At 40.2% G+C, this 22,937-nt stretch overlaps 1 protein-coding gene across 2 annotated transcripts in view; it reads right to left on the bottom strand.

Annotated features, from left to right (window-relative positions):
- The window catches only part of sacm1la (SAC1 like phosphatidylinositide phosphatase a), a 135,722-nt gene that overhangs the window by 95,230 nt on the left and 17,555 nt on the right, over positions 1-22,937 (bottom strand). The window contains exons 2-4 of one of the 2 annotated variants that reach the window (XM_049601576.1): positions 14,197-14,294; positions 7,568-7,642; positions 7,341-7,468 (exon numbers count right to left, since the gene is read on the bottom strand). In XM_049601576.1, coding sequence (XP_049457533.1) covers positions 7,341-7,468; positions 7,568-7,642; positions 14,197-14,294 — 301 coding nt within the window. The remainder of the gene's footprint in view (positions 1-7,340; positions 7,469-7,567; positions 7,643-14,196; positions 14,295-22,937) is intronic. The other variant, XM_049601577.1, reaches the window with a different exon arrangement.

The raw sequence follows: 22,937 nt of genomic DNA, 5'->3' as shown, positions 1-22,937 counted from the left end.
TTTGATTCACAGACCTCCTGAAATATAATTACAGCCTGGATGCATTATTCGGTAGAGGTGTATTTATTACCTGCCGAGATTTGCATCCCCTGTTTTTTCAGCCTAGGAGACTACCACATGTCTGAAATTCACACTGTTGACCCAAAAGGACCCAGAATGTGATCTGGTAAAACCATTTGATTCACAGACCTTGTGAAATATAATTACAGCCTAGATGAATTATTCGGCAGAGCTGAGTTTGGACCTGCCGAGATTTGCATCCCTTGTTTTTCTTAGCCAGAGACATTGTTACATGTATGAAATTCATGTTCATAAGCTAAAACAGACCCAAAATATAATGTAGGTAACACTATTTGACCCTAAAGTGCAGTTAAACACAAGAGGGGGATGATCTGACGACTTTTTTTCTGAGGCCGTTTTGTCTGACGACTTTTTTTCTGATGCCTTTGGGTCTAACGTCTTTTTTTCTGAGGCCTTTTGGTCCGATGACTTTTTTTCTGAGGTTATTTAGTGTGACGTCTGACAGAGGTTTTTCTGAGATCTTATGCCTTTTTATCTAAGGTCTGGCGCTGAAGCCTGACACCTGAGGATGTCCTAAAATGTATGCTGTAGGCCTGGTATATAGTATTACAGTACTACAGTATAGTAGTATAGTATAGTATAGTATAGTATAGTATTTTTATGACTTCCATCATCATATTGGCTAACTATTTAGGTGTTATCAGAATCAGAATCAGAATCAGTATAAGTATTTCTGATTCTGATTCTGATCAGTGTATTTGCCAACAAGGAATGAGGCAAATGCGCCAGCTGCTACATCCGCTAAGATGTAATAATATCATCGGGCTTACTACATTATCTGCTCACATCCTTAGTATGAAAACAATTTAGAAACAGTTGCTTGACTGAAAAATTGCTGATTTGCCATGCAAACTCTGTTTAATGCTGTTTTTTAGCCATGTTACAACCATAACTCAAACTGTTACAATTTAAACTCATGTGCTTCACTTGTAAGATCAAATAGCATCCATTTTCAGTTAAATTCCTCACAATTTGTTTTCTCTATCAATAAACTTACAGTGGTTTATGATAGCAGTCACAAGAAGGCCGTTTGACTTACGGTATCACACATGCAGGTAAAAGATTCTCTGCGTGAAAGAGTTAAAAGTGAAAAATGTTACAATTGTGGCGACTCTCCCCTACTATCAACTAACTCACACATTTAGCTAGCTAGCTACAGCTAACAAAATCTGTTATTGTTCCACTGTTGTTCCGCTGACAAAGTTGATGGTTAGCAACTAGAAATGAGAAGATGATTTTCTTCATTTCCATCTCAAATTACAGGCCCAGTGTTCGTAAAATGATAAGAATTTGAATGGTGAATGAATACTAAAGTGGAAAGCTTGACAGGCGTAGCAACAGTAACTAAGGGGCTTAGTGAAGGGTCATGTTACTATAGGTCTCTTTCAGGTTTTAAACTTTTGTGCTGAGGGGAAGCTGAAAGCACATCGCTTGTCAAAAAATACACCCCTATCATTTTCAAAGCACAATTCCACACCAGAGGCAGCTAGATGTGCGTCACTCCTGGACGCGCCATCCAGCAGCACTTACAGAGAGGTGGATGGAGGAGGAGGATCAGAGGGAGCAGGAGGAGGTGGCAATGTGGAGGAGATCGGAATATGGGGGGGGGGGGGGGGGGGGGCGCGGTTATGGATGGCCTTGAATGTGTAAAAGAGAATTTTGAATTGAATCCTGAATTTAACCGGAAGCCAGTGAAACTGCTGGAGGACAGGGGTGATGTGGTGGAATGAGGGGGGTTTTGGTGATGATATGAGCAGCGGAGTTTTGAACCATTTGAAGCTTGTGACTTGTGAGGAGACCAAAGAGGAGAGAACTGAAGTAGTCCATGTGAGAGGTGACAAAACTATGGACAAGAATAGAAGTGGTGTGGGGGCTGAGGAAAGGGCAGAGACAATTAATGTTGCAGAGATGTAAATATGCAGACCAGTTAATATTATTGATATGACAGTGGAAGGAAAGTGTGCTGTCAAGGATGACACCCAGACTCTTAATCTGAGGGGAGGGGGAGACGGGGGAGCTGTCAATTTGGAGGGAGAAACTTTAGATAGTGTAGATTTCATGCCCACGAGGAGGATTTCTGTTTTATTGCTGTTGAGTTTGAGGAAGTTAGATGGGAGCCAGGATTTAATTTCGGAAAGACAGGTGGTAAGGGAGGAGGGTGGGAGGGTGGAGTTTGGTTTAGTGGAGAGGTAGAGCTGGGTGTCATCCACGAAGCAGTGGAAATGGATAAGATAAGATATACTTTATTGATGCCCCAGGGGGGAAATTCAAGTATTACAGCAGCACAAGACAAAATCAAAGGATATTAAATAGAATAAGATTAAAGAGAAAAATAAAAAATAAAAATAAAGATAATAATAGATAAATAAAAGATAAAATACAATTGCTACATCAATAAAATTGCTACATCAGATGAATAAAGTTACTAAACAATGTCAAAAAAATCGACAGAAAATATTGCCAAGTGGGAGAAGATAGATAATAAAGAGAAGGGGCCCCCGGACAGAGCCTTGGGGCACACCTGAAGTAACGGGGGAGGGCTGGGAACTGAATGACTTGAGTTGAATGAACGGAGTGTGGCTGGAGAGATATGAGTGAAAGCAGTCCAGGGGGGTGTGACAGATGCTGATGGAGGATGGTATTCCCCATGCATGTCAGCGCTTTTCACCGGGAACGTATGCTAGTAATTCAGGCTGACATTACCTGTTTTTCAGCGAACTCTGCTGGTAATTTTATTAAAAGGCATGGCATATAGGTCCATAGTAGGCTAACTTATTATTAGTATTATTATTATCATTATTATTATTATTATTGGGTCTTATAAGAGTGGGCTACAATGAGTATACCGGGCCATCAAATCACAGCATCCGCGGTGAGAGGACACGGAATTGTGTGCGCTTTTACACACGTGGGTGTAGGTGATCACGGATAATTGATGTGGGAAAGATGTAGCCAGATGTATTACCTGTTTTAGATACGTGGTTGTCTGTCCGTCCGTCCGAGTCATAGCACGAGTCATGTGCACCACTTCATCACTGACCCGTGCGTAAAAGCGCAAACAGTCCCTCAGTCCCTCACTGTCCCTCCTTGAGGCAATGAATGAGGAAATAATCGCCCTGGCGTTTAATCGGACCAGCGTTTAATACGCAAAATGGGGTCAAACCCCCAGCGGCTATTAGGCCTAGGTGCCTGGCAGCTATATGCCACCGGGCGACTATTTGGAAATATACGGTATGTGACAATAATCATATGTGTATAATAACAGTAGAAGTGTGACTGATGGTAACAGCAAGCAGCAGGAGGCATCTAGTAGGACCATGGCAGCTCTTGTCAGCTGAAATCAAGACGATCACATTAACCAGTGTGCAATCATCAGACTTGACAATTGTCACGGGAAAACAATCTTTGTTATATCGAGATAACGAAATAATAAGTCGTTATCACGAGATAACAGTGCACACACACACACAAAAAATACATGGCCGTTCTCGTCTTCCGTAGCTATGTTGTCTGTGTAATAATACGTCGGTTATGCCCAGGTATTGAATCAAATGGGTTTTAAGACATTTTTGCTTAGTTCACCTTATTGTCTATTTGTCTCATCATGTTTCATGGACATGGCGATGAGAATAGCGCTGGGTCAGCTCATTTCTGCTCACTTTTGAGGACTTCCGGGTCTGTTTTCCTCTGCTGAATGAAACCATGGTGACAAGAAATGCGGGTACCTTATTGGTGTAGCACGGTCACGTGACGGCCGTGCCACCACTCGTGTATCAAATCTCATTACGCTCAGACAGAACAAGTGCCGAATTACGACACCGATCACAGGACTCTTGTGGGGTTATCAGCTATGAACTCCCGCTGATTAGCTGAACATGTATCGATCTTTTTTATGAAGTAAAGATCGTGTAGTCCCCAGATGTCGGAACGAGATGAAACGATAACTGTGTTCACCTTATGGCCTAACTCTAGTTGACGACATTTGGCTTTGATGGACCGGAGTTGGGTGGTGAACCAGTGGCCAGATCGAGTAAAGGTAACAGAACATGTTTTCACTGGAGTAAGACAGTTGAGAATGTTGTTTAAACCATTATTGTAATGAGTAGCCAGTTCATCAGGGGTGGATGAGTGGTCAGAGATCAGAATATTTTCAGTGCAGGAAGAGAGGGTATCCATGTTAATGTCCTTAATATTGCGGAATGAAATGAGACGGGGTGGCTTGGTAGGAGAGAGACAGAGAGTAACATTAAATGAGAGGAGGAAGTGGTCAGTTATGAGGAGGTCTTCAGCTGTACAGTTGGAGGGGGTGAGACCAGTGCAGCAGATTAAGTCCAGAGTATGACCTTTTGTGTGAGTGGGAAATAAAAATCATTGAACTGATGAAATCCAAAACTGTCAAGGCAGGATAAAAAGTCTTTGGAAGAAGAGTACTATTGAAGTTGATAGCAGAGGTGTCATGTGTGAAAGTAGCGTTAGCTGATCTAGCCAGGCTTGGTAACGTGGTCAACAGTCCAGGCGGCGATTCTTTGGGGTTGACCAGAAGGAGTTGTGGAGATGGAAATTCCGGCGGGACCCACGGTGGATGTATAACAATGGATGAGGAGAGACTCGTTGAGGTCGAGAAATATCCTGAGCTAAACGACCCATAACGACCCCATAGTGCTGGAGATCGACTCTTAACACGAGAAATAAACTTTAATTAGGGGCTGTCCACAAATCATTTTAAGCTAATGCAGAGTTGGAGGAAATACAGATCTTTCAGTAAAAGTAGTAATGAGTAATGATTGTCTGTTGACGAACTGCAGTGTGACATGTCAAGTGTGTGCTAGGGGCATCACATGACACGCCGCACGGCAGCGGCAACAGTGTGGTTTTAGCTTTAGTGTACTCTTGCACCACTCCATTTACTCTTTCCAAGAGTGCTTTTTGAGCTTTGTCTATCTGTGCTTGGTAATGGGATCTGCTGTTAAGCCAGTTAGCACAGAGAGTGAAGCCTGATGTTACACCTCCACCATTCCACTGTTCACTCACCCCATCTGCTTTCTTATATTCCTCTCACTAGATCAGCTCTTCACTGTCCTGTTTCACCGCTGATTATACTACAGTAATACTTACTTAACATGATTTCTACACTGCATTCAGTGTTTACCATGAATCACACAGTTTTCAGCCAAAGCTACTCTTTCAGTATATAAGTATACCAAGAATAGCAGCCGCAGCAGATTAATAATGCACTGCCTGTGACTCTGAAATTAGATAGTGTGATTCCAGTCTACCAAGAATAACTTATCCTGAAACACAAGGTCTCACTCAGAGAGACTGGATGTCACAACAGAGTGTGATAGTCTACTGGACTATCAGTACCACTAACAGTATTTAAGCCCTACTATCACATACAATTGTAGTCAAAAGTTTACATACACATGTAAAGAACATCTTCAACACAGTCTTGAGTTTCCAATAATTTCTAAAACTCTTTCATTTCTGTGATTCAAAAAACATTCAGGAATTTTTGAACTTTTATTAATTTATTATGGATCTTCTGAGAATGTGACCAAAACTTCTAAACTTCTTGAGTAATTATGACTGACTACAGCTAGTTACTTAACTGAGCCCATTCAAATAGGACTTGTTTGATGCACCTATGAGATTCGGCCTCAAACACTACAATGGTAAAGTCTAAGAAGCTCAGCATGGATCTGAAAATGCAGGTCACTGACTTGAACAAGTTACGAAAGTCTCTTTGAGGTGTTTCAAAGCAGCAGTCCCAAGATCAACTGTGCAAACAACTGCTTTCAAGTTTAGAGTGTATGGCACAGTTGTGTCACTGCACGATCAGGAAAAAAAACAACCCATCACCTGCAGCTCAAGAAAACTGGTCAGGATGGTCAAGAATCGACCAAAAACCACGAAAAACAGGTCTGCAATGAATAAGAAAATGCTGGAACACAGCTGTCAGTGTCCACATTCAAGCGTGATTGATATTGCCATGGGCTGAGAGGCTGCTGCTCAAGAACAAAGCCCTTGCTCCAGAAGCGGCACCTTAAGGCCCAACTGAAGTTTGCTGCTGATCACACGGACAGATAAAACAAGCAAGAGAGACAGAAGCTGAAGCCTTTAACCTAAAGAACACTATGCCTACCGTCAAGCCTGGTGGTGGTGATATTATTCTCTGGGCCTGTTTTGCTGCAGTGGAACTGGTGCTTCCCAGAAAGTGATTGAAATAATGATGGAGGAAGATTACCTCCAAATTCTTTAGGAAAACCTAAAATCGACAGCCAGAAGGTTGGGTCCTGGTAGCAAATGGGTGTTTCAAGAAGACACTGACCCCAAACACACATTAAAAGTGGTAACAGAATGGCTTAATCAGGCCAGAATTAAGGTTTTGGGATGGCCTTTCCAAAGTCCTGATTTAAACCATGGAGAACATGTGGACTGTGCTGAAAAAACAAGTCAGTGCCAGAGAGCCGACAAATTTAGTTAAACTGCACAGATTATGTTAAGAGGAGTGGTCAAAGATTCATCCAGAAGCTTGTTAATGGCTAACAAAAGTGCCTAATTAAGGTGAAGAGGGCCAGGGGACACTGAACTAAATATTAGCCATTGCTGTATGTGTATTTCTGACCCAGCAGATTTGGTCCCAATTTCAGGGGACACATAAATTCCTAAGAGTTGCAGGTGCACCTGGCTTTTAAAGGGAATGGGAGATGATACTCTAATTGGTTGAAAACACAACTATAATTTATTAATGGACTAAATTCCTCACAGTCCCCTTTTGGAAAAAATGTACAATCGGTAAAAACCACGAACAGCATTTAATTGGGCAAAACAAAGTGAATCTGAGGCTAATTCTACAGTATATAAAAGAGTTACAAGTATTATTGATATGAGACTAGATATCGTCATAGATTTTGGATATTGTAATATCATAAGCATAGTCTTTTCTTGGTTTCAAAAGATGCATTGTAGTAAAGTGATGTCATTTTCTGAAGTTACCAGACTGTTCTAGCTGTTCTATTATTTGTTTTTACTCAATTTGGCATTATATCCACATTACTGCTGATTATTTATCAAAAATCTCATTGTGTAAATATTTTGTGACAGCAATGATAGTCTACCCTGCAATATTGATATCAAGGTACTGCGTCAAAAATATCATATTTGATTTTCTCCACATCCCTCTGCTCTACTGTTAACACAAGTCTATTTTCCAAAGAAACACTGTCTATTGTAGAGTCTGAGTAAATAGTCTTGCTGACCTGGATCTCTGAGAGATGCAACACTGTCTTCTTATAAGAGATCACATCAAAATCCACAGCCTTCCACACAGCATGGCCCAGGAGGCTGCCCACATTCCTCTTCCTGGTGATGACAATCAGGTACATCCCTGTGTGGTATAATTGGTCCATCACAGCTGTTCTACTTAATAGGTTTCAAAGACATGTTCAACAAAGCACCGACAATGCTGTGTCACCACGGTACCTACCTGCTACCAGGCGAATAGTTCCCATGATGCCGCATATAGGCCTGGTGACTGCTGAGGGAGGGACATCTTTTTTACCTGTGAAAGCACCACAGTGGTTCAAAAGACTTGTAAGAGCCAAAATATATATTTTGCTTATGTTTATTGTTTATTTGTATGTATGCACAGGTATGTCACATCCAGTGGTTGACACATGGGTGTGGTTTAAGTTATTTAACCAGGCATTTAAATCCCTGGCGGGAATGGAGACAATAGGGTTGAGTGAGCTCTGATATTTTCTGTTGACCGTCACGTCGGATCACAGCATTGTAAGTCTTTCTTTCGTTTGCTAAATAAAACTTATAAAACTGTCAAGTGGACTGATTCAGTGAAGGAACGAGTCACAGATGCGAGCCCACTTAAGCCTCTCAGCGGCTTTTTTATTGATAGCAGTCACTACAAGACTAATAATTTAACTTTCTATTCAATCTGTGTTCTCAGCTTCCAGGTATGTGCTTCAACTGTGAAATGCAAGGCAGATTAGTAAGACAAAACAAAAATCAATTCACCATATGCCTTTTTTACCTCTACAGTGAATTTGCACAAATACTGGATGAGGTGGAAGCATGTGACTTAACAATGACAGGGTGTTGTAGAGTTTTCCTACAAGCATCTGACGAAAGCTAAGGTAGGACACTCGTCCTACTAGGTTTGTGTAGAGGCTGATATTTTGCATATATTTTTTAATGCCTGCGTTATGTTTTCAGGTTGTCTATATGTCCGTACGTCTGCCCTATTCTTGATAATGTGATATCTCAAGACCACCTTGAAGAAAGGCACAAACGTCCACTTGGACTCAACAATAAATTTGGATTTCAGCAGCCAAAGGTCAAAGGTCAAGGTCACTGTGACCTCACAAAACATGTTTTTGGCCATAACTTAAGAATTCTTATGCTAATTATAACAAAACCTCCTGCAAAAGTGGTGGTGACATTTTATATTCAAAACGTCAGAGGTCAACTTCACTGTGACATCATAATATTCTGTAAGAACAATTTTCTGGCCATTACTCATTGTCATATCTCAGAAGCAGAGGGGGAGACATTTGGTCTGATACTGAATTGGTGACACTCATCTTGGGTGTCCACCTTGAAACTGTGCTGATTGTATAGATCTTCTGTGCTGCTGGGGGGGAAATGTGTATGAAGCATCCATGTTTTCACAGACATGTGAAACTGTAAGAGAAACTTGACTGGTGTGCAGAGGCATATAACGGTGGAGCAGTAATTCTAGTTTGCAGTCGATTTCTGTTGATGATCAATCTACTTTGTTGAGCTTTGTTTGGTTTTACACTATTAAAACACCTCTTGACAGGGGCGGCACGGTGGTGTGGTGGTTAGCACTCTCGCCTCACAGCAAGAGGGTTGCTGGTTCGATCCCGGGCGTGGGAGCCCTTCTGTGCGGAGTTTGCATGTTCTCCCCGTGTCAGCGTGGGTTCTCTCCGGGCACTCCGGCTTCCTCCCACAGTCCAAAGACATGCAGATTGGGGACTAGGTTAATTGATAACTCTAAATTGTCCATAGGTGTGAATGTGAGCGTGAATGGTTGTTTGTCTCTATGTGTCAGCCCTGCGATAGTCTGGCCTGTCCAGGGTGTACCCTGCCTCTCGCCCGATGTAGCTGGGATAGGCTCCAGCCCCCCCGCGACCCTCAAGAGGATGAAGCGGTTAGAAAATGAATGAATGAAAACACCTCTTGACAGGACTTAGACTGAATGTTTCATTAATATGGTTCCTATATCTCTTAAAGGAGGAGGCGGGTATTTTGCACTTTGAGCCCATTTCTAGGTTGTATATGATGAAGACCAAAATAGTGTAGATTGCTCATTTTGGGAGAATTTGGCTTTCCCCTGCCTGGCTTAACAGTGCTGCCTATGGTCATGTGTGAACCCGTCCTAAAACCACCCTAAACGTTCTTTTTTAAAGCTCTCAATTGTGGAATTATTTTTTCAGCTGCCTCACACCCGTGTGTAAACTTCCACTTGATCGTCCATTTGACCCTGAATTGTATACACTCCAGCCAACTTGATGGCGACAATGCTCCTTTATGTGGGTGTCGCCAACCGGCAGGAAACCATTGCAATGTAAAGGGACACAGAAAAGAAGCAGAAGAAGAAGGCTGGCGTTGTGTTCAAAGGCATCGTACTGTGAAGGTTGTTTACAAGCGAGTAATCCATTGTACAGTTGTTTAAACTTATTACAAATCTTTTTCATTCATTCGCGTTCTTCCTCCAGGAGCGCACACAGCACTGTCGAGCTGGCAATATCGCTGAGCTACAAGACTACAACCTTGTTGTTAACAACCACCTTTCCGTTTCCGGTGGCGCATTACTACCAACGGACAATGAGCCTTCCTATAGAAAACCAATGGATTACACAAAATGTCAAACAAGTCATCACGGAAACCACAGTTTGCTACGATTTTTATGTCAGAACATCAAGGAACACCACTGACCACTTGGTGAGTTTCATGGCTTTGAAAACGAACGTTTAGGGTGGTTTTAGGACAGGTTCACACATGGCCATTGGCAGCACTGTTAAGCCAGGCAGGGGAAAGCCAAATTCTCCCAGAATGAGCAATCATCAGTATTTTGGTCTTAACCACTCTATTCAATCATAAACAACCCAGAAATGGGACTCAAAGCGCAAAATACCAGATTCTCCTTTAACCCTTTGGGCCCTAGGCCTTTTTGGGGTACTTTTCCTGCCTTTACCTGTAAGCTCATATCAGTCATTATATATTTTTTTTCATTTCATTTTTTCATTTATTTATTTAACTCACGACCATGATCACATGGTATGGAGCACAGCTATATGAAAACAATTATACAAACACAGCTAGTAGCAAGGCTGTACAAATTCTCTCATCCCGGCAACAAAAACAAAATAAATGTATTACTTAAATAAAGGAAGGACGCTCTTCAAAAAGGCACCTAATTTACAAATAACTTTTAGCTTATTGTATTGTAATAACAAAATTAACTTAGTCATAGATGGACGATTTATATAATACTTTGGCATAAGTTTTTGTCATGACAATTGTATCATCCGCGTACAACAATACCATAAGTTGCATATAATTATCAATCATTTCATCATCAAAGTTAATAGACTGACAGCCATTACATATCAGATAATCCTCTAAATCATTAATAAACAGTGCAAACAGCAATGGAGATAGATTTTCGCCCTGCCTAACACCTGCTAAACTTACAAAAAATTCTGACTTAATTGCATTTACAAAAACACACGATTTTATGTTTTTATACATGTTCACTACTACGTCCAGGACCCTTGACACCTACTTTTAGCAATTTATACCAGAGAGCATCCCTCCAGACTGAATCAAAAGCCTTACTGTAATCAATAAAGGAACAGCATAGTCTCCTCTTTTTGAAACAAAATAAATTAATGACACACCAAAACAAATGATCAGTGGTGGAATAGCCCTTTCTAAATCCTGCCTGGTTTTCCCTCAGGATAGAACTGTCCTCACAGAACTTAAGTAGTCTTGTGTTTAGTATATTCGTAAATAGTTTACCCAAACAACTCAAAAGTGTGATGCCTCTATAATTATCGCAATCTGCAGCATCACCTTTTTTCTTAAAGATTGGCACAATCAGACCAACTGCCCAGTCCTCAGGGAAAATACCAGTGTCAAGGATCTTATTAAATAAAGAAACATATAATGGCATAAAAATGCTTGCAGTACTTTTGATATACTCGTTTAGGATCCGGTCAGTTCCTGCTGCTTTTCCAGGTTTTAATTTTACAATAATCTCCTTAATTTCATGTTCGGTAATACTAGAATTTAGGACGTTACTATCATGAGTGTGTTCAGCACAATCACCTTCAAGCACCTCAGTCATTTGTACTTCCCAGTTAGATAATATTTTGAAATGCTCGTAAAAAACTTCAGGTGAAATTGGACAGTTCTCATTGTTACTGATAGAACCATTAAGCATCTTCCAGAAAAACTTTGGATTTTTGGACTTTACATTCAACAGTTTAACAGCTCCCTCTTAAATTTAATCCTATAGGCCCTCTGAGCTTTAAACAACTTTCTTATATTCTTTACTTTTTAGCTTTACACTTTCAGTACTGGCCTCATTTCTACGTAACTTATGTATTTTCTTTGCTTTTAGGTATTCTTGCCTTCTTAGTTTGCATCCCTTGTTAAACCATGCTGCATTTTTACTGGGTTCATAGATATTTCTAGTTTTTACCACTACCATGTTTTTAGGAAATGTAGTCACTGCACTATTAATCATGATACTGCAGATCTCCTTTGTAATTTCATCCACTGATAAATTATCTAGATTGAGCAGCAGTTTATCCACCTTATCAGGCTGAATATTTCTTATAAACTCATCTACCTTGTTTTTATCCCATTTGCCAATAAGCACTTGATTTTCAAAGTTTACAACTGAGGGATTTAACTGGTCTGTACTCTGGCCTTCTGTTCGTAAATAATCCCTATCAAAATTCACATCCAAAAACACTTCCACCATACAATGTTTATCAGAGAACAAGGGATCAAACTCATGAACACAGAAACCACTAGCCTTGCTCCAGACAAATGGAGAACCTATCATATAATCAATTACACTGTCTTCAACTGTGGTTGCCTTCCCAATATTCATATCCTTCGGCACAGTCTGTTGCTAATGAATATTTGGAAACCCATCCTTTTGAACTTGTCCAGCAACTCCATTGTGTCAGTATCATCAGTTTTTGTCTCACTGAAGCACAATATATCATAGCTTTTACAAGTCTCAACAAAATCAGGAGTCTCTAACTTACTTCGGATCCCACAGACGTTCAGGGTAAGAATCTGCAACCCAGTGTGATGCGCCCTCCTAACACCGGGTAAAGATGCGGTTTCCTCTGTCTGTGCTCCGTATCTGTCCTACACGTCAATGCCAAAGTCTTTATAATCCACACAGTCATATCATATCTGGAACAGGTCATCAGGGGTGTGGATTGTAACATATCGGCCGTCAAGTTTACAGATGACTCTGCCTTCCCTGATAAATGTGTGTTGGCATTTCTCCTTAGCATACCAAAAGAGCCTATATCTCAGACATGTGAGATCATCGCTGATGAAGATATCCCTGTGCTCTTCCTTTTCCCTCAGCGTTGATTTATTCCTCATCAATTCCGCTTTTTTCCTCCTGCTCACGAATCTGACAATTGTAGGTCTGATCTTGTCTTGCTTTTTTTGTGCCTCCCAAACGGTGTGCTGTGGAGATGTCCTTTTCAGTAACAGTTGTACCTGCCGCTGCAGCGAGCTGACACACCTTCTCCACGAGTTGGTCCTCCATCTCTTCATCAGTTTCCTCAATCCCATTGATGCGGACGTTTTCTTTCTGACTGTACTGTTCAAGTTCATCCTCTTTATACCTGCTTTCCAATATGCATTTGTCAAGCTTGTAACAGTCCACCGATGATTCAGGACAATCTAGGCTTCTATGTGCCTGTATTTTATATTAATTTTTATATCAATGAAAAAAAAATCTGTGTTACTAAATTCTTACATTTTTGCATGTATCTCACCATAGCAAGTTGGAAGTAGACATATTCTGCCATATATGAAGAGGGGAGAGTCTCTGGAATCTGCCAATATAAGAACCATGATGTTGGGACATTCTGTCACTTCCCAGTTGTCCAAAACACGTGGTTTGTGCCAGACGAACATAATTGCCAGTATTTTTTCATTATTGCAAGAAATTCCCTTGACTCATTCACAACTCAAAAAATGTGTTTTATTTGAAGGAAACATGCAATATTTACATCTAAGATAATAGAAAAATATATAATATTATTCCTCACTATATGAAGTGACTGATAACAAGATCTGTATAATGGACTGTAAAGAAATTTGTCAGCTTTTTATTTTGTAGACAATTGATCTGTATTTATAGCATGATGGGATGACAGCACAATGATGTGTTGGTATCATTGGAAAGCTCTGGTCCTGCGCTTTCATGTGATATGTGGCATTTCTGTGCGACCCTGCATTTGTGAGTAATCCATCCAAGAGGAATGTGTGTGCAAAGCTGTATGAAAGCTTTGTTATACATTATTTTAGTATAACTTTATCATTTTTTTTCACTGTGAAAACATTGGACTACCGACAAGTGCTTGGTCTTGTCAGAAAGCTATGGTTCCGGTTCATAGCTTCTTGCTATGACAAATGGTTGCGGAGAAAATCCATAGAGAAGAACAGGTGTGAATTTGGACACACCTCTGTCCATAAAAACATATGTTGACTGTATGTTGAAAACCTGAGGACATGCAGACGGTTTCAAAATGTATTAACCTTTCTTGTTCATTAAGCTTTCCTATAGGATGTATAGTGCAGCGTATGGCAATTGATTGCTGGCTGTAAGGTACTTTTTTCTAATGTATTCTGAGAGTATAAATCTATGGTATGCCTAGCTAATGCGTGTGGAGAGTGAAAACAAAGCTCAACAGCCTGGGGTTCAAAGGTGGTGAGAGCTGAGGCTTCATCTGCACGTGTCTCAACCACAGCTTAAACCATGTTGTCTTTGTAGTGTCAGTGATTTAGAGTCATTGCACTGTCAAAGACTACCTGTGAGAGTCATCTCATTTGAGACCCTGTCGATTGCCAGCACAGCATCAGCCCCCTCATCACAGGCCTCAATGAAGAACTTCTCTGGGGTTGTGTGCCTGGAAGAGAACAAGGCAGATACTAAAGTTGAGTTTGTCGTCCCAAGTACTTGCAGCTTGCAAATGTTTAGTTGGGTTCATCAAACAAGCATCACAATGTGCTACAGATGAGGCTTTGGGAGACTAATGTCCTCCTGCTCCAAAACAAAGGTCAGCTGCTTGTGTGACAGCAGCAGTGATGCAAGCAGCATTACATCACACTTCACTGCTTTGCAATACAAAGTTTGACATATACATCGTTTAACTATTTCTTGGTAGATAAACTCAAGCAACATGGATAACAATATATGAAAATAAATAAAGACAAGAATTCTCTCAAAAATATCCTACAGAGGAGGATACCACTATGAATGGAGTGTCATAGACTCTCAAATTGTGGCCATTATTTATTTACCTCACATGCAGTGGGAACCCAGCCATTACCTGTTATTTTCCATTTTGAAAGAATATTTCCTTATAGTTAGATGTTTTTTTTTTATTATCTGTTCCCAATTTAATTTGACTTGATAAATTCCCTATGACGTACAAACTTTTTTTTTTTTAATCAATTTTTCTTCATCTGCATTTTCTGCTTATCACTGGATTTATTATATCAAGCGAATGGACACAGACAACGCAACACCAACCGGCAAATCCACCTCCACTTCCAACAACAAAAGAATTCTACTGGCTTCACTGTCCAACTCAGGTACACCATCCACACCCTCGAAACCACCATACTGTACAGAGGTAGGCAACATACCCATCTCCATTGAACATAAACTCTCCAGACTTGACAACAGAATCACACTTATAGAAATACTGCACTGTGAATTCCAAGCACTCTGCCAAAGCCTTGAATACACTCAGGACCAGATCGGCAGACTCACGCAGGAAAACAAGTCACTACAACACACAGTCAACACACTCACCACCCAGCTCACCTCCGCTCACTATTGTACACAGAGCCATGAGAGAAACAATTCTGGACTTACAAGCACGCAGCATGAGGGACAATATAGTTTTCACTTGCGTTCCAGAACAACCTGCAGCCAAATGGTTGAAAGTCATTTAATGACTTCATGACCCAACAACTCAAACTACGTTCACCGTAACACTACCAACAACCATCCCCATCCTTAGGGCTGTGCGATATGACAATATATGTCGTGTGACGAGAAAAGAATGTCTATCGTTTCATATTTTGTTCTATCGTTTATATTGTTGTGACGCAAATTACACTTTTTACAGCAATATTTTTTGTCATTTGGAGTCTGTTCATCTTTTGCGTGGATCACACTGATAAATTACTCTTCTTGGCTTTTTAATTCCAGAAGCTTTTACAGCACTTACAGTAACATAACGTGTTTAGTTGTCGTCAACTCCACCGCTGTCTGTCTCTACTGTGCTGCACACACTGAGGGCTCAGCCCCACAGCCCTGAGAAAGAACAGAGAAGCAGCGAGACAGCAACAACTTTTTATTCATTGGATTAAAATGTGCTATATCTGGATAGATATCGTTATCGGGATATGAAATGACCTATATCGGGATATGAGATTTTGGTCATATCACCCAGCCCTACATCCAATTGATGCCAAATTTGAAAATTACAAACCAAAACAACTGGTACAATGTCAGGGCAGGCAGCTGATAAAAACGAACTATGGACTCAATGATCACTACCCTGAAGAAATAATACAGCGTCGCAAACAACTTTACACCATCCGAAAACAAATGATGCAACAAGAACAAAAAGCAGTCATCACCAAAGACAAACTTTACATAGATGGACAATTATACTTTGACAAGGACATAACCCCCGGCTCTTGTAAACACTCCTCCACCCCCCTGCAAATGCTTTTTCTCACCAGTTCACCACTCATATTCACACACTGACTTCTTCCTCACCAGCAATTCAATTATATCTCACATCTCAAACTCAAATATCAACCCCATTATTATCAGTGATCATGCCCTAGTAACATTCACATGGAATACAACCAATTCACATAAACCCAAAACCAGATGGTGCTTAAATACATCCCTCCTTAGAGGTCTAGAATTTGACAGTCTCATCAAAAACGAGTGGACATCCTTCCTTGAATAAATGATCCCCAAAGTCATCTCCATCCGTTCCATGGGAAACAGGTAAAGCAGTCCTCAGAGGCATAATCATTTCACTCTGTTTCCAAAAAAAAAAAAAAAGAACAAGAAGAAGAAGCTGAACTGAACAAAAAAAAAAATCAAACGACTCGAAAAACATTAATTTAAATATTCCAACAGAAGAAGTACAGAATTAACTAGGGAAGCAATTTCTGAAGAAATTGCGGGTGTGAATGCTGCAAGCTGAAGCCACGCTGCAATGCTGCCTTGAATACAATAAAATTTGAATGATTTGAATGTTTGAAAGTTTGTTGAAAAGCTGATGCCACACTGAATAGCTGCCTTTAATAAAATAAAGTTTGAATGATTTGAATATTTGAATGTTTTACTGAGATTTATGAAATCCAATATGGCCGCCACCTAGTGACGCCACAATATTCAAATTACATGAGTTAATTTACTCCCATCAGATTCCTCTTCCTTTATTTTTAGGACAAGATGACAAAAACAGCACAAAAGAAATCTACTGTGTAAATATGTTCAAAATGCTGTTTTACTGAGATTCATTAAATCCAATATGGCCGCCGCCTAGTGACGCCACAGTATGCAAATTGGATGAGTTAATTTACTCCCATCAGATTCCCCTCCCTTTTTTTGTTTGAATGCTTTCAGCATTCACACCCAATAATAATAAGAAAAATAAAGAATTTTGGTAACAGAACAACATAGGGTTTGAATGCTTTCAGCATTCACACCCAGTAAGAAAAATAAAGCATTTTGGTTACAGAAGAACATAGGGTTTGAATGCTTCCAGCATTCACACCCAATAAAGAATTTTGGTAACAGAAGAACATAGGGTTTGAATGCTTCCAGCATTCACAACCAATAATAAGAAAAATAAAGAATTTTGGTAACAGAAGAACATACAGTTTGAATGCTTTCAGCATGCACACCCAATAAGAAAAATGAAGAATTTTGCTAACAGAAGAACATAGGGTTTGAATGCTTTCAGCCGGGCTGCAGCCGACCACAACCAACCCCTGACCACCTCGCTTCTCACCCTCAAACAAGCCATGTGTGATGTCAGACTCTCTCATCTTTGACTTCCGGAGACCATAGAGAAAGACATTTTTAAAACTCATTGTGTGTTCAGCTCTCAGTAGTTTTGTAGCTTCTAACTGAATCTCTGTGGTTTGGAGTTAAGTTTCTCTCCTGTGTCCTGTACTTTAGATATCTGCTTTATTTTACTGTTTATGTTCCCTATCCGCCGTATTAGAAGTTGTGTGAGGTTGCTGCTCGAAATCTCAACATCTCCTCATTTTGGTGCTTCACCATAAAAGTTTATACATAACAAAATAACACGGAACTTTTACTGTTAAGACTCTATAGGAATTAAAATATATTTATCACCGAATTAGCTAAACTTTCTTAGAGACTTTTCTTCGATTGAGACAAGTGTAATAATATGGAGATATATATTAGTAATAATACTAATAGAGTAAAAGCAGAAACAGCCACAGTGAGATGTTGATGAAGAGCTGTAGACAACAGGCTCTTACTGCACCTTTGCAAACAGCTCACCTCCAACAGGTAAACTTCTTTTACCTGCCATGCTGTGGAAAATATGCAGCAAAAATAACAGGTGACTTTAGCCATGGATCAGCTTCCAACTGAACATGTAGCCCACTTAGTAGAAAATACCAGGACATATATTGTGTATCGCCATTCAGCCTGAAAATACCGAGATAAGAATTTTTGTCCATATTGCCCAGCCCTACTATGAGTCACATTCACCCATTGACACACACATTCATACACTGGTGGCCAAGGCTCCCATACAAGGTGCCACCTGCTACTCAATTTTTAACACACTCACAATTTGGGGTTCAGTATCTTACTCAAGGATACTTCGACATGCAGACTGGGGGACAATGACTCAATTCTTAACAGTATTAATCTACCACAACTCAGCAAGGAACAAATTGATACAATTGACTCACAAATAACAGTTTAAGAACTCTCTGGTGCCCTCAAACTCACACCGAATAATAAATCACCAGGACCCAATGGCTTTCCTGCTGAGTTCTATAACCACTTCTGACCAATTTTAACTCCGCTCTTAAATCCTTGACTAACTGTAAAAAACAAAATTCAAGAATTCCACCAAACATGAACACAGCCACAATTTCTCTTCTCCTTAAACCCAACAAATACCCAACACAGCCAGCTAGTTACCGTGCCATCTCTCTCCTCAATGTAGGTATCAAAATCATCACTAAAGCACTTGCTCACCAAACACAAAAAAATCATCCCATCCATAATCCACCCAGAGACATTCAATAACACACACAGACTTTTCAATTTGGATTATTCATCACAACATCAAGCACAAACCATCATAGCCACAACAGATGGAGAAAATGCTTTTGACAAAGTTAACTGGTCATGTCTCTTTTCCATATTACGAAAATTTGGCTTTGGGAACTCATTTATTAACTGGGTCAAAATTCTGCACACTGCACTTTCAATCAATCAATCAATCAATCAATCAATCAATTTTATTTATAAAGCCCAATATCACAAATCACAATTTGCCTCACAGGGCTTTACAGCATACGACATCCCTCTGTCCTTTGGACCCTCACAGTGGATAAGGAAAAACTCCCCTCAAAAAAACGGGGGGGGGAATGGTAGAAACCTCAGGAAGAGCAACTGAGGAGGGATCCCTCTTCCAGGACGGACAGACGTGCAATAGATGTCGTACAGAACAGATCCACATAATAAATTAACAGTAATCCGTATGACACAATGAGAGAGAGAGAGAGAGAGAGAGAGAGAGAGACAGACAGACAGACAGACAGAGATACAGGACAGAGGTAATGACAGTAGCTTATAACAACATTAATGAAAGTAATATTATAATTAATAATAACATATTAATATCTGATAGTATACATGTGTGACAATAATCCTATGTGTACAGGGTATATGCAGGAATCCTGAGGTTAATTTCAATACCTTTTTAAGAATTTTTAAGACCTTCCAAAAAAACCTTAAGACCCCATCGCCACTTCACGCTGTCGTTAGCAGCAACGCCTCTTTAACTTACTAAACAGTTGTAGTTTGCAATTAAATCTATGGAGCAAAAACATACAACAGAACTCAGATAAGATGAGAAGGAATAAAGCTTGAAAGAATAAATTAAACCAAAGGCAGGTTTATTAAAATACACCTTAGGTCATAACAAATAACACAGCTCAACATCAACTATTCAACGTCAACTTGCTGAAAACAACAACCTTATGGCTAGCCCCTTGCATGTGGGTTTTAGGGCTGACCCAAAAAATTCGAAGCTTCAAAGTTTTGTTCGATGGCACGGGATTTGATTGTGGGAAAAAAAAAATCGAATATTCGGCCTCTTTTTCTCCCGTTTTTTGGGGGTACCTTGAACGCAACACTAATCATGCCGTCTGTTTACGGTTGTTTTTTTTCCCCCTTTAGCCATATGTAAACTCAAAGAACGAGAAGCAATGTCTGTTAGGCATATAAGATTTCATGTTCCAGTTCCAGTTTGTGTTTTTATTTGATTGATTGTTTTTGGTTGGTTATTAAAAAAGAAAACATCTCCGACAAGGATATAGAAAGCCCGACATGCAATGAATGGAGACCTATTATCCTGCTTGAACACAGACAACTAAATTCTTTCAACAGTGTGACTCAAAATAATGATAAAATAGATTTTATTGATGTAAAATAATATGCTGATGGTGACATTTTCCACTGGTCCGCTGCGCTCTGAGGGACGAATTCACAAAGAGTGAACTGCGGCTGCTGATAGCACCTTGAATTGCACTTCACTTGCATCCGCAGTTTGCTCCGTCTTAACGTCCTATTCACAAAAGGATATTGCGCTAATGATATACCAGTGCAAACACGCCCACAAAGTTTGGCAGCTGAGTGCAGTTTGCCCCTGATTTGCCCCTGATTGCAATTAGCCACATGGCAAAGTATAAATGAACGAATAAAAGAACACCGTGGCAGAACAATGGCAGACTTTGTTTGGCAAAGTACTGAATACTGTATACCCTCATATAGTGATGTCTGCTGGTGAGTCAGTCTAACAGTGTCGGATGGGTTGAGGCTGTGGATTTGACTAAGTTTGACCACTTTATCACTATTCCCTCTCACTTGTAGCTGTTTTTTCGTTATCTTTTGAATTTAATATGAATCATGGAATCATTTTTGTTCACGTTTGTTTCCCCCGTTTCGTAAAAAAAATTATTTAAAGTTGCTTTTGAAGTGCGTGACAGAAGTGTGTTTTGAGAACGACCACAGACTGTCACCTGTTCAACGCATCAGTATCTTCGGATGCCATTGAAGTAATAATGATTATAATAATAATGTCAAAATATTATTTACAGACTGATTTAACAGACGATCACTGCTGCCATGATCACCGGAAAGTCTGGGCGAGAGGCTTCCAGCGCCCAGTTTGCACCAGTTTTCTAAAGACGTTATTAACTTCACTCAAACTGCTGTGGCTATTAGCGCTGGTGTTAGTGAATTAGACGTTGTTTATCAATGAGGATCATTTGCATAGAAAGGGGCAATTTTTGTGCCAAATATATGCATATTACCTCATTTAAATACGTGCAAATAATACCGGAGCACCGAGACTCGATCTGCTTGGCAGCAGTTAGTGGAGCATTTCACCCTTTGCACGTGCTTTGTGAATTAGACGGTATCTGTTTGCTCCATTTTTACCGGTTTAGCGGCCGCAAAAGCCACGCAATCCTTTTGTGAATTCGGCCCTGAGTCTGGTGTCAGTGACACATGCTGCACTGCAGTGCTTTTGTTAAATCAAAAGTGAAACACTACTTATCAGCAACCAGAAGTGCTTTTTCGTTTGTGAATATTTTTGTCTTAATGCTAGGGTTGCAACAAACTACCCTTTCGCCATAATTTTTAAGTTATTAACTTTTTGTCAAAGCTTGAATGCCAAGAAAATTTAATACTTCATAAAATTGCGATTAAGACTTTTGAATACTTTTTAAGGGTCTTAATTTTCCGACATTTGATTCATCAACTTTTAATACTTTTTAAGACCCCGCGGACACCCTGGTGTATAATAACAGCAGAAGTATGACTAATGGTAACAGCAGCAGCAGGAGGCATCTGGCAGGACCACGGCAGCAGAACAACCACACACATCACACTATCCAGGCATCGCTGCAATAGGAGTTAACCTGAGAGACAGTGGAGCACAACGGCTCTGGAGAAGAAGCCGAGTTAGTGACATCCAGAATGCATCCAGAATGGCCGAGTTAGCAAGATGCAGTAATAGGACACGAGAGAGAGAGAGAGAGAGAGAGAGAGAGAGAGAGAGAGAGAGGAGCCCGGTGTATTATAGGTGGTCCTCCAGCAGACTAGGCCTAAGTCAGCCTAACTAGGGGCTGGTACAAGGCAAGCCTGAGCCAGCCCTAACTATAAGCTTTATCAAAGAGGAAAGTCTTAAGTCTAGTTTTAAATGTGGAGACAGTGTCTGCCTCCCGGACTGCAACAGGAAGATGATTCCACAGGAGAGGAGCCTGATAGCTGAAGGCTCTGGCTCCTGATCTACTTTTGGAGACTTTAGGGACCACAAGTAACCCTGCATTCTCCGAGCGCAGAGTTCTGGTGGGATAATATGGCACTACGAGCTCTCTAAGACATGACGGAGCTTGACCATTTAGAGCTTTATAAGTTAACAGTAGGATTTTGAATTCAATTCTGGATTTTACAGGGAGCCAGTGCAGAGAAGCTAAAACAGGAGAAATATGATCTTGTTTCTTAGTTCCTGTTAGTACACGTGCTGCTGCATTCTGAATTAGCTGGAGAGTTTTTAAGGACTTAGTAGAGCTACCTGATAATAGAGAGTTACAATAATCCAGCCTTGAGGTAACAAAAGCGTGGACCAATTTTTCTGCATCTTTTCGGGTCAGGATAGGCCTAATTTTCGCAATATTACGCAGATGAAAAAATGCAGTCTGTGAGGTTTGTTTTAAATGAGAATTAAAAGACAAATCTTGATCAAATGTTACTCTGAGGTTTCTTACGGTAGTGCTAGAGGCCAGAGCAATGCCATCTAGAGAAACTCGGGCCAAGAACAATAACTTCAGTTTTGTCCGAATTTAACATCAGGAAATTGGTGCTCATCCAGGTTTTTATGTCTTTAAGGCAGTTATGGAGTTTAGTTAATTGATTACTTTCTTCTGGCTTCATCGATAAACAAAACAAACTTTAGTACGTAAGGATGACTCATTATGAACGTGAACAAACTGAAAATGATCAGATAAATAAGATTTAAACCAGCTTAGTGCAGAACCTTTTAGGCCAATTAAGTGTTCCAGTCTCTGTAGCAGAATTTGATGGTCAATTGTGTTAAATGCCACATTAAGATCTAATAAAACAAGTACAGAAATCCTGACTGAAATTCCTCAAATAAATTATTATCATGGAGATAATCACACAGCTGGTCTGTGACTACTTTCTCAAGGACCTTTGAAAGAAAGGGAAAATT

Source organism: Epinephelus fuscoguttatus, linkage group LG17 (assembly GCF_011397635.1).
Source record: "Epinephelus fuscoguttatus linkage group LG17, E.fuscoguttatus.final_Chr_v1".
Taxonomy (NCBI): Eukaryota; Metazoa; Chordata; class Actinopteri; order Perciformes; family Serranidae; genus Epinephelus; species Epinephelus fuscoguttatus.
Note: the sequence above shows the minus strand (reverse complement) of the source record. Positions and strands in the feature narration are given on the sequence as shown.